Source organism: Elephas maximus, chromosome 6 (genome assembly GCF_024166365.1).
Source record: "Elephas maximus indicus isolate mEleMax1 chromosome 6, mEleMax1 primary haplotype, whole genome shotgun sequence".
NCBI lineage: Eukaryota > Metazoa > Chordata > Mammalia > Proboscidea > Elephantidae > Elephas > Elephas maximus.
In genome coordinates, this window is record NC_064824.1 from 122,318,974 (window position 1) to 122,331,018 (window position 12,045).

The following is a 12,045-nucleotide window of genomic DNA, read 5'->3' on the forward strand; positions in this document are numbered from 1 at the left end:
TTAGGTGCCATCGAGTTGATACCCTATGTACAACAGAATGAAACACTGTCCTGTCCTGTGCCATCCCCACAATCATTGTTATGCTTGAGCCCATGCCAATACATCTCATTGAGGGTCTTCCTCTTTTTCGTTGACCCTCTACCAAGCATGATGTCCTTTTCCGGGGACTAGTCCCTCCCGATGACATGTTTAAAGTATGTGAGACATAGTCTCACCATCCTTGCTTCTAATGAGCATTCTGGCTGTATTACATATGTCTTAGCATTGACTTTATGGTCTAATTTCTTTTCTCAATGCTTCAACTTCACCATCTGTTGCTCCAATACAATGACCAGAAGTCACGTCAACAATAATGTTTTAATCAAAGGACATCAAGTTAAAAAAAAGTCTGATGAAATAAATCTCAAGTTACCAACTATATGTTTTTACTTGAAAATATTCTCAGAATAGAAAATAGAGCGGATGTAGGCATATGTAAAAGATATGGAAATCAACTCTAAGTACACATGTGGCTTGAGCCCTCCAGAAAAAACTTGCTGTTGATTGCTATAATAAGCCCTCCAGAAGGTAGATACTGCCAAACACTTGCAGACAAATTGTCATCTTTGTTCCAAATCAAAAGACTTAAACTCACCAGGAAAGCTCCACTGGCTTTTCAGTCCCTGGTTCTTTTCACCCTTCAGAAGTTGCCAGATCAAAGCCCATGGAGCTTCCCAGCCTTTCCAACTGTCAGGAATAACGGTCACAGCATAAATAGCATTAGCTGTAGTAGCTACATAACTGGACTGGCATAGCTTATAACAGCATGTGACTAATCTCCATAGCATTTATGATAACAGTAATCTTTTTCTTCTGTGGGACAAAATAACTATAATTCTCATCTATATTGATAAAAATTCCAAAATAATCATCATTTTGTAATGCCAGAAAGCAATGGCACCTTAGAGGATCATCTAATCATGGCCTGGGCCCGTCTAAGGGCACTAAGTTATATTAAAAAAATAGTTGGCCTGTTGGTCATAAGCTGACAGCTCCGACCTCTTCCCTTCCTGCTTGGGTACAGAGGTAATTGAGTTTGAAGCCTGCTGCCACATTTCCATTAGGTAAAGATGGAAGACTTAGTAAACAAGAATATTGAAATCTGGATCAATAGTTTTATTTCCCTCCATTTCATATTCTGTGAAGGTTTTAAATGAGTCTTGTCAAATCCGTATTGAGGTAATAGCATTGATGCCCATCAAGTTTCTTCACTCATTCAACATGGGTTTACCTGGTTTTACTTTGCTAGTTGCAAGGTCATTTTCCATTTTTCCTATTTTCTCTCCTTTTTTTCTCCCTCATTCTCAACACATTCATTTACTCAATAACCCTTTTTTGAGCACTTTTATGTTCCAGTTACTGATCTAGGGGCTTGGAGACACCTGCAGTGACTAAACAATAACTAACCTCAGGGAGATTACATTCTATTGGGGAGGAGAAGGGGATAAATAAGATGGAATAGTAAATTTCATATGTGAGATATAATGAGTGCTAATAAGAAAAATAAAGCACAAAATGAGGACAGAAAATGTATGCAGGAAAAGTTTAGGAGTGGCAAAGGAAGGCGACTTTGAGAAGTCGATATTTGAACAAAGACTTGAAGAAGGTGAGGGGGCAAACCATGTAGATATTTGGAAAAAGAGCATTCCCAAAAGGGGAAAGAGCAAATGAAAACATCTTGAGGTGGGAGCACGGTTGGCATCTTAGAGGAACAGTGAGGAGGCCAATGCAGCTGGAAAGAAGGGAGCAATGGGGAGAGTACTCAGAAATGAGTTCAGAGAAATAATGAGGAGCTAGATGAGGGAAGGCCATTGCAGATCATAACAATAACTTTGGCTTTCACTAACTGATCTAGATTATAATTGTATTGTGCTGACTTTGTGTTTAGAATATAGTGGAGGGAAAAGTGGAAGCAAGGAAAACAAAGAGGAGGGTATTCCAATAACCCAACTGAGAGATGATGATGGTTTGAAACACGTTGTAACAGTGGAGGTGGTTAGAAGATGGATAGTGGATATATTTTGCGGTTAAAGTCCAACACGATTTTATGACAGACTGAGAGGATAAGAGATGTGTTAGGATTTTAGGGCAGCATTGTGGGACACTGAAGGTCAGTGAGTATAAAATTGAAGTGAAACCGGACAGTATGGTTGTGTATCTTGCTCCTGCTGTGTTCAGCCATAGGTGAGTGGAGAAGTGGACTTATTTAGTGTTGTTGTTTAGAAAAGAGTTTACAATGAAACAAATGAGAGGATAGAGAGTTGAGAACATTAACAAGAAAGTGATTATGATGACTAACCATGGAATTTAAGTTTGACAAGGTGGGCGGTGAGAAATAAAGGGGATGAAAGAGAGTGGAAAGATGGTAGGAGTCATGAATTACATTTTTTGGAGAGGTGGAGGGATTGTTGGAACTGGAGTACTAGAGGAAGTACTCTGGAAATATAGAAGGTGGTTGTTAGAGTAAGATGTTTGGAGTTGAGATTTAGTATAGATTGCAGTTATTAGTAAGGAAGGGATCAAGGACATGACAATACAAGTGAATGGCCAATGAAGGAAGGAGCCTGGGGTATTGGAAACATCATTTTCATGGATATAGAAATCAACAAGTATTAAGACAGGAGCAGTGTTGGAAAAAGTGAGAGTGAACAGGAGATAACATCTTTAATGAATGGGAAGAAGTAACTCAAGGCAATAAATGATCATAACAGTGAGGGGTAGTAGGTAAATTGTGGGTGATGGCATGAGATTCAAAGTTGGATTTTGGGGGGAAAACAGAAGAAAAATTGAACAGAATCATCAAAAAAGAGCAAAGAAGGAGGCTTCAGGGGAAGCAGCAACCTCAGGGGAGAGGTAGGTTTCCCTTAGAGCAAGAAGATGAAGAGAAAGCTCACAGAAGAGGTTAAAGATACAAAGGGTTTTGATGATGAGTGACCTTGAGTATCAAAAGCATAGTGGAAAAGGTTATAGAATATGGGCAAGAGCAGGAGTTGGGATCAAGGATGGTGACATGCAAAGTGCAAGGGAATTTGAGTGTGGGACATGAGGGATGACTTGGAAGTCTTGGTACAAAGGGCACAATTAGATTACTCCTAATGTTCCCAAGGCAGATGGGGTAGAGAGGATGTGAGTGTTGAAGGGAAGGTAGGTTGGTAGTGGGAGTCTTGCCAACAGAATAGAGTACTGGGCCCTTACTAACTCCTTCTGATGGAGGTGTGCCCTCCTGCAAAGGGTGAAGTCTTGGTGCACAGGTGGTTTCTTGTCCCTACCAGTGGTAGCCTGCAGAGAGTGTCTGTATGGGGGGTTCAAGATATTCCCTAACTTTTACTAAAGGAGACTTCTGGGCAGGAAAAGGAGCAATGTTGCCCTAATACCAACTTATCTGACATTCACATGCTTGAATGGTCCTTAGGGTTTTCTTTCTTGTGCTAGAGAACAATATACTGACACACTTTTGAGAAAAAAAAATTTTGGATCAGAAATAAGTCTGATAACTCAATAGCTGGGAGTATGGTGGTTCTGCAAAGAGACAAAGATACTTGCTGACTGATGCCTGAAGGAGGTCAGGCAGACAATATAATATCCCAAATTAAAATTTCTCTCCAGCTGCTGATCCTAATGTCTGAAATCTCAATTTAGAGAGTTACAGAGTTCCAAGTTCAACTAAGACTTTAAGAAAAAAGCAGTGTGGTGTAGTAGAAAGAGTACAGTGTTTGGCATTCCACTGACCTGGGTATAAATTCTGCCCCGGCTCCTCATCAGGTATGTTGAGTTAGCTAACTTGCTCTCATTTCCTAAGCTCGGTGGAATGTTCAGACATCTCACTGACAGCAAGTTTTCATTGGGTGGAGAAGCACATACTTCGTTCTAATTTCTGCTTAGGGTTAGCATGGAAATAGTCACACAGTTGACTTAGGGTCCTAGGAGTGACTCACCATGTGATACAGAAAATTGAAGGCAATATAGAGTGGGTGGAAGGTATATGTGGATGCCTGCAAAGCATGGCTTTTATAAACCTACCCAAGACTTTCAGCTGCACAGATATCCTAGATCTCTTCATCTGAGGCAGCTCCAATTTGTTTCTGGGCCTCTCCTCACACTGGGCTCCACACATGTTAACATCAGCCCCACATGGAAGGATACATATCTGATAGTTATGGTTGGGTGTGGGTTAAAGTCCCACTCCACCACTAACCAGATGTATGTCTGTGGGAAACTTAGGTCACCTCTCTGAGTTTCCAAAGGTGCTTCAACCCCAAAGGGGTATAGGGAGAGTTCACTGTGGTAACATGTGGGGAAGCTCCTGCTGGACAGCAGGAAATCCATGATGTTAAATTAAGAGTGCTTCCTTGTGAGGTAGTAACTCCCAGTCTTGGAAGTATTCAAGTAAGGATCCCTTGTTAGAAGCACTGTAGAGGTTATCCCCTCTAAGGTCCCTTCCACCTCCAAATTCTAGAATTCCAAGAACTTGTATATTCAGACAGAATAAAGTCTGGCCAAAATATAAAGTAGGAAAATATATTTTCAGTGTTTTCCCCAAGATATTCATGTTCTCGCATTGCCTTCTGACAGCTCAGGGATTCTCCCCCTCACCCGGACATGTGCACGCGTGCACACACACACACACACACACACACACACTAGTAGACACTTTGTTTCTCTCTCTTGGAAGTGAATCATGCCAAGATCTAGCAAGCCTCCCACCATTCCATGCCCTGAGTCTCATCCCTCAGGTGAAAGGGCACTTCCCAGGTAGGCTGTACAGTGAAGGGGTTATGAACAGAGGATTTGGCAAATCATAACACTATGTGATCTTGGGAAAGTTATTTAACCTTTTGAGTTTTGTTTTGCCCAATATAAAAGGGGATAAGAAGGGCTTCTTGACAGCAATATTAAAAAAAAAATCCAGTTGCCATTTAGTCTATGCTGACTCATGGCAACCCCATGTATGCCAGAGTAGAACTGTGCTTCTTAGAATTTTCATGGTGGTGAACTTTTGGAAGCAGATCAACAGGCCGTTCTTCTGGGTGGGTTCAAACCGTCAACATTTTGTTTAGTAGCCCAGTGCTTACCATTTGCACCACTCATGGGCTTTTTGACAGTAATATAAACCTGTTAACTCGTTGTTATTGAGTTGATTCTGACTTGTAGTGACCCTATAGGACAGAGTAGAACTGTTCCATAGGGTTCCCAAGGTTGTAATATTTAGGGAAGCAAACTGCCACGTCTTTGGCCTGTGGAGTGACTGGTGGGTTCAAACTATTGACCTTTCAGTTAGCAGGTGAGCACTTAACCATTGTGCCATCAGGGCTTCTTGACAGTAATATACAAAAAAAAAAGTATGGACTAAATGAGGTAAAGTATGCAGCGTTTCTATTATTTATTCCTCATTTGTTAATAACATTATTGTTTGCTGTTGAATACGGTATCCTGTGGCTCCTGCTGCTGTTGATTCCCTGTTGACATGTTAGGGTGCTGCTTCCATCCACCCCTGATGTGATGCACAAGGTAACGCTTACACACTGCCTAGCCCACCCAGGATTCTCTCCATCACTGGTCTGTTCCCACTGTGGCTGCACCCATTTGCTTCTTGCCAGTTTGGGCTGTCCCCTCTCAAATTACACAAAAGAGGCAGCAGACTTGTCTTTTGGAAACCAGGGTGTCTTGGGAATAGGTGGGTTCCTCCAAGTCTAGAGTCATTTCTGATTGCCCTGTAAATAATTTTTTTTATGTTAGTTATAGGTGTGAGAGGCTTAAATATCTTTTCTGCATAAATCAAGGAGTTGCTGTTGTTAGCTGCTGCCAAGTCTGTTCCAACTCATGGCAACCCCATGTGTGCAGAGTAGCACTGCGCTCCATAGGGTTTTCAAGGCTGTGGCCTTTTGGAAGCAGATCACCAGGCCTGTCTTCAAAGACACCACTGGATGGGTTCGAACAGCCAACCTTTTGGCTAGAAGTCAAGCACTTAACCATTTGCGCCATGTAGAGGCTCCGAATCAAGGGGTAAAGGGTATAAAGATGACATGAAAAATCTTATTTCATAAGTCATGTTTATAAGGAAGAGCCCAGCAGGCATTAAATAGTGAGCTGTTAGAGTACGCTGCATTCTATAAGCACATATTGTGTTCACATATTTAAAATTTATTATTCCTTACCTGGATTGGCTGTGGAAGGTAACAATTTTCTCTATTGAGTCCATTCTGCTTTCTCCATAGTCACTGCCTCTGGTTTTCCATAATGAAGAGTCCAAAGTTGCCCATAAATAACATTTATTAATCAACAATAAAACACACAATAGAAAAGGCCTTGTAAATAAAACTATATATTTATAATGCTTTATTTATTTATTTTGCAGTACTCCACAAAACGCTACAGACAGTAACAAAATAATTCAATAAATATTAAAAACTTCTGAGAGTTATCAGACACTCTTTATCATATGTGTGCATCAACAATGCCACAGCCATTAGGTACACTATTAAACACTATCATAGATTTCTTTCTGGGAATAGAGGACACAATTAACTTTTTTATCCAGAAGTCATAACATTTACACATATCCATACACAAGAGAACAGCTCAGAGTAAGTGAAGCAGACTCCCCAGTGGCCTGGATCCATCTGCCTGTACATCATTTAAAGATATTACGATGTAAACAGGATAGAAGTCAACACACTAAAGAGAGATGTTGGGGTTTGCTTGGAATGGGAGGAGTGAAAGTCGGGCAATTAATAACAGCTGCTTACATATTTTCCATTGCTCTCTTAGCAATGTGCTCCTTTCCCTTTTCTGCTTTTTCTTGGTTGAGATATTCCAGCACTTTCATTAACAGATCTTCATCCAAGTACTGCCTGTTTGGGGTGTCGTCATTCTTCGGGACCCCCACAGGGAACCTTTTGCTTACCGAGGCCACTTTGTCAGTCTCCTGAGAGCCTCCTTGATTCAAATGCTCTTTGATAGCCTGCTCAATTTGCTCCTCTTCCTGGAGGTCATCTTCCGATGAGCCTTGACTTGGGACTCGCTTCATCTGGTTTGAGTTAATGATTTCAGGGTACTTAACTAGCATCCTGGCCAAGTACTCTCCTAATTCTTGATCCTTGTCATTCAGGTTTTCATATGCCATTTGTCTGTCGTCAACATCTGGCAGCCAGTCAGCTTTGGGAAGCTGATTTGCTTTAGCCCTTTCAGGACTAAAAGGAAGCCTTGGCAGAACCTTCTCTCGGGTATATTGATTGGGAAAATATGGAGGTTTCAGATTTGCTACACTTTCCGTGCCTAGAAGACTTAAAATGTCCTCCACGGTGAGTCCCTCTGGAAGGGCCTCTGTCACAGCATGGCCAGGTGTTCTGGGGTAAGCACTCTTGGAGAGCATCTTATTTTGGGACAGGTCTGGGTGGTCTAAGTCAGCCTCAGAGACGTCATCTAGGCCAGCTGGAAGTTCGAACTCCTGCTCGGGTCCCACTGATTCACTTGGCTTCTCCCCGGTTTTGAGCATCTCAACTAAGTCTTCAGGGGGTATCTGTAAATTCCTGGAAATTTCAATCAGCCAATAGATAGACTGGGAATCGAGAGGTTTCTCCAAAAGCCTGACTGCCCTTTCTCCAGTTTGCCCGTTCGGTGACCTCCCACTTCCGGCAGCATTCACTAACTTTTTCAAGTAGGCCATTACTTTCGAGACATCATCTGAAAGTTGGCCTTTACTCTCTTTCCGGAGATCTTCATCCTGGAGGCCCGGCTGCCCCGAACGCTTCATGTCATCATGGATTTGTTCATTTTTTTCTACGTTCTCTTTGCTGTCTCTCACTTCTTCCTGGGTTTGACTCTCTATTTTCTCCTCCACTGGGTTCCAGTCTTCTCCTCCTACCACATCCTCGTAGGCAATGTTATTGGCCTTGTAGATATCATCTTCATCATCTGTATAAAGCTTTTGCTCCTCATCAACCCTTTCACGCTTCTGGTTGTTCGGGCCTGTCAGTTTCCCCAGTTCTTGAAAGACAGATTCCAGGGTAGCAAGACTTTGAGGAGTATATTGTTCCTCCACTATTTCATTCGTGCGTTTAAAGGGATTGTCCCTAGAATTCTCTTCATACATAGGGGGGAAGCGCATGTGTTTCAGCTTTCTCTCTGGCCACTGTAGAGCCTCATAATCATCAGTCATGTCCATTGGAAAGTTCTTTTCTGAATTCAATGAATAGGGCTTGTTTTCTTTTGGTGCAGACTGAGGCTCACTTTCAGCCTGTCTCAGCGCTTCAAGAATTATCCTCATCCACTCATCTTTACTCAGGGAATCCCTTGAACTTTCTGGCAAGTGACTTTCATCACCGTTATCTTTTTGCTGAAAGGGAACAGAGACACCTTGGTAGGGATTATAATCTGGGCTACTTTCCTCTTTGTGAGCTTGTTGCCGGAGCTTTTCGATGTACTCCAAAGCCCTGATCATTTCAGGACTAGGGAACCTTTGGGCATTTTCCAATCTGAGGTCTGGTTCCTTCTGAAGCAGCTGGTTACGCTGAAATGAAGCTGCTTTGGCACAGGAGATGAGGAAAATTAAAGGGATGAGAGACAGGGCTGCTCCAAGCTGGTGGGTCTTAGCTTCTGCCATGTTTGAAAGATTTCCTTAAAGTATAGAAAAGATGAGTTAACACAAATGAAACAGCCAAAAGCAAATCATATACCATTGAGGGAAAAAACATAGCAGAGATTATTGCACATTAAACTTGGGATAAGTCTTTCTAAAATTTGGAAGTATTTCTACAGAATCCCTGGAAGTTAACCACAGAATCTTTTGCAAAATTGTTACACACCTGCAAAAAACATTCTCATACATCTTACTTAGATTTCAATTGGCTGAAACAATAGCAGAATCACTACTATGAGGTTTCTCAAATTTTATTTTCATTTAAAAAAAATGTTTTTTTTTCTGTTTAAAAAGAAAAAAGATGAAAGACTTTACAAAATGAGTTTTAGTTATCTTGTGTAGCATTCCTGTTGAATTCACTTGCAAAATAATTAGTCGGCTTAATGTTTAAAATGCACATACACACACAAGTGGGAACACATGAACAATCATTTACTTAATGTTGTATTAAACAATACGTGGTTTATTTCCTGAACTGCCCATCTGATTTTGCTGTAGAAACACAATGGCAGTGACGTTATTCTATACGATTAAGTGATAGAGCACGTTAGAGTCAATCATACTGAATTACCTTTTGGATTAGTCTCATTCACATCCATTTTTCAGAAATAACTTGTGCTCATCCTGGCACCAAACCCAACTATCAACTTTGGATGGTCTATACCTTAATGCCCTCCAAAACAATGGGTCTTCCTCTCAGGTCCCAGCTAGTAAACTAAATCAATGATCTTTCCTTCCATGTAAATATATTAAAATAATGAATTAAATTGTGTTTAAAATCTCTGTGCTCCATATTACTTCTTACAATTTTATTGTGACTGTCTTGCAAAATGCAGTTGTGGTTAAATTTTTCATCAGCCCTTAAGAGTGCATAGTAAATAATAACAGATGCTACTGAAAGAATGTAAGTTTTCTTAACTAGTCTATTTCTAGACTCATCAATGCTCAGCTTCAGCTTGTCTTATGTCTGTGTCTATTTTGGTGTGGACCTGTGAAATCTGAAATGACTCATACTTAGAAAATCTTAAAATAACTACTATGTAATTCCCATTTAGATAAACAACGTGTTGAATTCTTCCTATTTAAAAAATCTTCATTCATTTTTTTTTTCCTCCAATGCCTTATAATCTCACATACGAATTAGCAAGGGGATTAGATTTTACATTTGGCATTGCTAATGCTAAAAAACTATTTTAATATTTGCAATTTTACTGCAAATGAAATGCATATAAAAGAAATTTGTAAGTTTGTTCCTGATATTTTTACCGGATCATGGTTTTGGGATAGGTAAATAAGGTATATGGGTATAATTTTCTGTTAGCCAAAATACCGGTTGTAGAAAATATCATTGCTCACTAGACCATGCTGGTGATTAAGCAATATTTTCAGTTTTTAGAGCCTAACATTCATTGATTGTAGTTATAGACACTTCCTAAACACAGTTACGTATACTTGTAAAAACAAGCCCCATTGACTAGACTCCTTGATTTACTGAAAGAAAAAACTCCAGAAGCATTTGAGAAAATACTTCTAAAATATTTATTGTAAGTAAATATTTATTATAATTAATTTTATTTATGAAATCCTTTAGTTTAAATTAAACACATTACACATTCTTCTTCATATTATTTCAGGACTGTTTTAATTTTCAGAATCAATTTTCAACAGTTGACATTTGAAAAAAATAATTAAAAAAAACTTATTGAACTTGTTTTCTTTGAAATCATTATCCTGCAGTAGTTTTGACACATGGGTTATGTGCATCCTTTAAAATCATTACATTAGAGTTGAATCTTGCTGGAGAGGTGGAGTAGAATGAGCATTTCAGTTGTTTAAACCACAGTCTAACAAGAGCTACCCCTTGGTCATTTATTCAGGCGTATTTTGGATGACACAGTTATTTCCTTTGAGGAAAACAAAAGGGATTTTTCCCCCCCAGATAGCAGATCTTTTAAGTGGTAAAGATGGTTTTGATGCTTTCAACTGCTCCATTATCTTACATAGGGTTTTATTTCAAATTTAATTTTCTCAGACCCAAGTAATTAGAACATAGTTCCTTCTTAGCTATTTCTTAAAAACCGTTTAAGTTAAAATATCTTTTCTGTTGACGTTAGACTGGAACATTGACATATGGATGAATCTAATTTGAACAATCATACTAGTTAGGATATAAAGAAAAGAAATGTTTGTCCCATTAAAAATTTTGAGCAAATGATTGTGCAACCTATTTCAATCAAAGCATAACAGTAACTGTTTATACCATTATGAAGATTTTCACCAATGTGTTACAATTGTCATTTCTCTTTGATTCATGGTCAGTACAAACCATAGTCCAAGATAACAATATTTCACCCCCCCAAAACAGAAAGAAGCTTGTGTTTAGAATCATTCTAAGCTTACTTTCTTAGAAATAAAATTAGAAAATAATAATGTAAACGTTTTCAGAATGTACCAATGTAAAAAATAATTTTACATGGTTATTTAATTTGAGCTTTTGTAAGGTAAATTTCAAAGAAAAAAAAAAACTAGCTCCAAGACTGGTTGCCTTTGTAACTAATATGTTTAACAGCTCTGCGTCAATGGAAACCTACTGTTAACAATATTAAGTATATAAATTATATGACTTGCTTTCTATCTGGTTCTTAGGAGAAGAAACAATAAATTAAGGAAAGAAAGGAAATATCGGGCTTGGTTAGCTTCAAACTAATACATTCATTGACATTAAAATTCTTAACTTTTCACTCTTCTTCCAATATGATTATATAAATAATATTCGGGTTAATAAACATCCAACAGCAAGAGGCATTAATCATATGTAAATAAATACATATATGAATACACATATCATGTGCTTACATTGACTGATGAGCAGCAGGTTGCTATTCAGTTATTCTATAGATAAAAGCTTTCCAGACAATCTTCTTCTTCTCAGATAGGAATTAAGGGAAGAATATGCAACTTAGAACTTTAAGTAAATGGAAGAGAAAGGCAGTCTTACCTCTTTTTCAGATGATGGAGAAGGTTCGCAGCATGGTAGTCCTGGTCCGCCGGGTGAGCTGCTCGGCCCGTTTCAGCACCCGGACAGCTCCTCGGCTTATAGGGAGTCGCGGCGCCTGACTCCGCACTGCCACACTGACGTCACCGGACTCAGCCACAAACCCCACAAACCCAAGCACAAGCGAGCTTTTTCAAAGACCCTGAGAGAAAATAACCACTTTACATATTTTTTTTATAAAAAATATATGTATATATGTTGTATGCTTACGCCACCTGTCTGTCTGTAGCGAAAATTGCAATTTTCTTCTCTCAAAATCTTTGAGGCTTGAAATAAAATGCTCTGCACAATTCCCCTTAGCAAGGAAGAAATT

The 12,045-nt window shown here is 39.4% G+C and overlaps 1 protein-coding gene across 1 annotated transcript; it reads right to left on the reverse strand.

Moving 5' to 3' along the window:
* Window positions 1–6,473: 6,473 nt before the first annotated feature.
* On the reverse strand, window positions 6,474–11,752 carry SCG2 (secretogranin II). The gene is made up of 2 exons (XM_049889009.1): window positions 11,676–11,752; window positions 6,474–8,655 (listed from the first exon to the last, which is right to left on the reverse strand). Exon 2 carries the CDS (start codon window positions 8,639–8,641, stop codon window positions 6,782–6,784), a length of 1,860 nt encoding a protein of 619 aa, XP_049744966.1. The 5' UTR covers window positions 8,642–8,655; window positions 11,676–11,752; the 3' UTR covers window positions 6,474–6,781.
* Window positions 11,753–12,045: the final 293 nt, after the last annotated feature.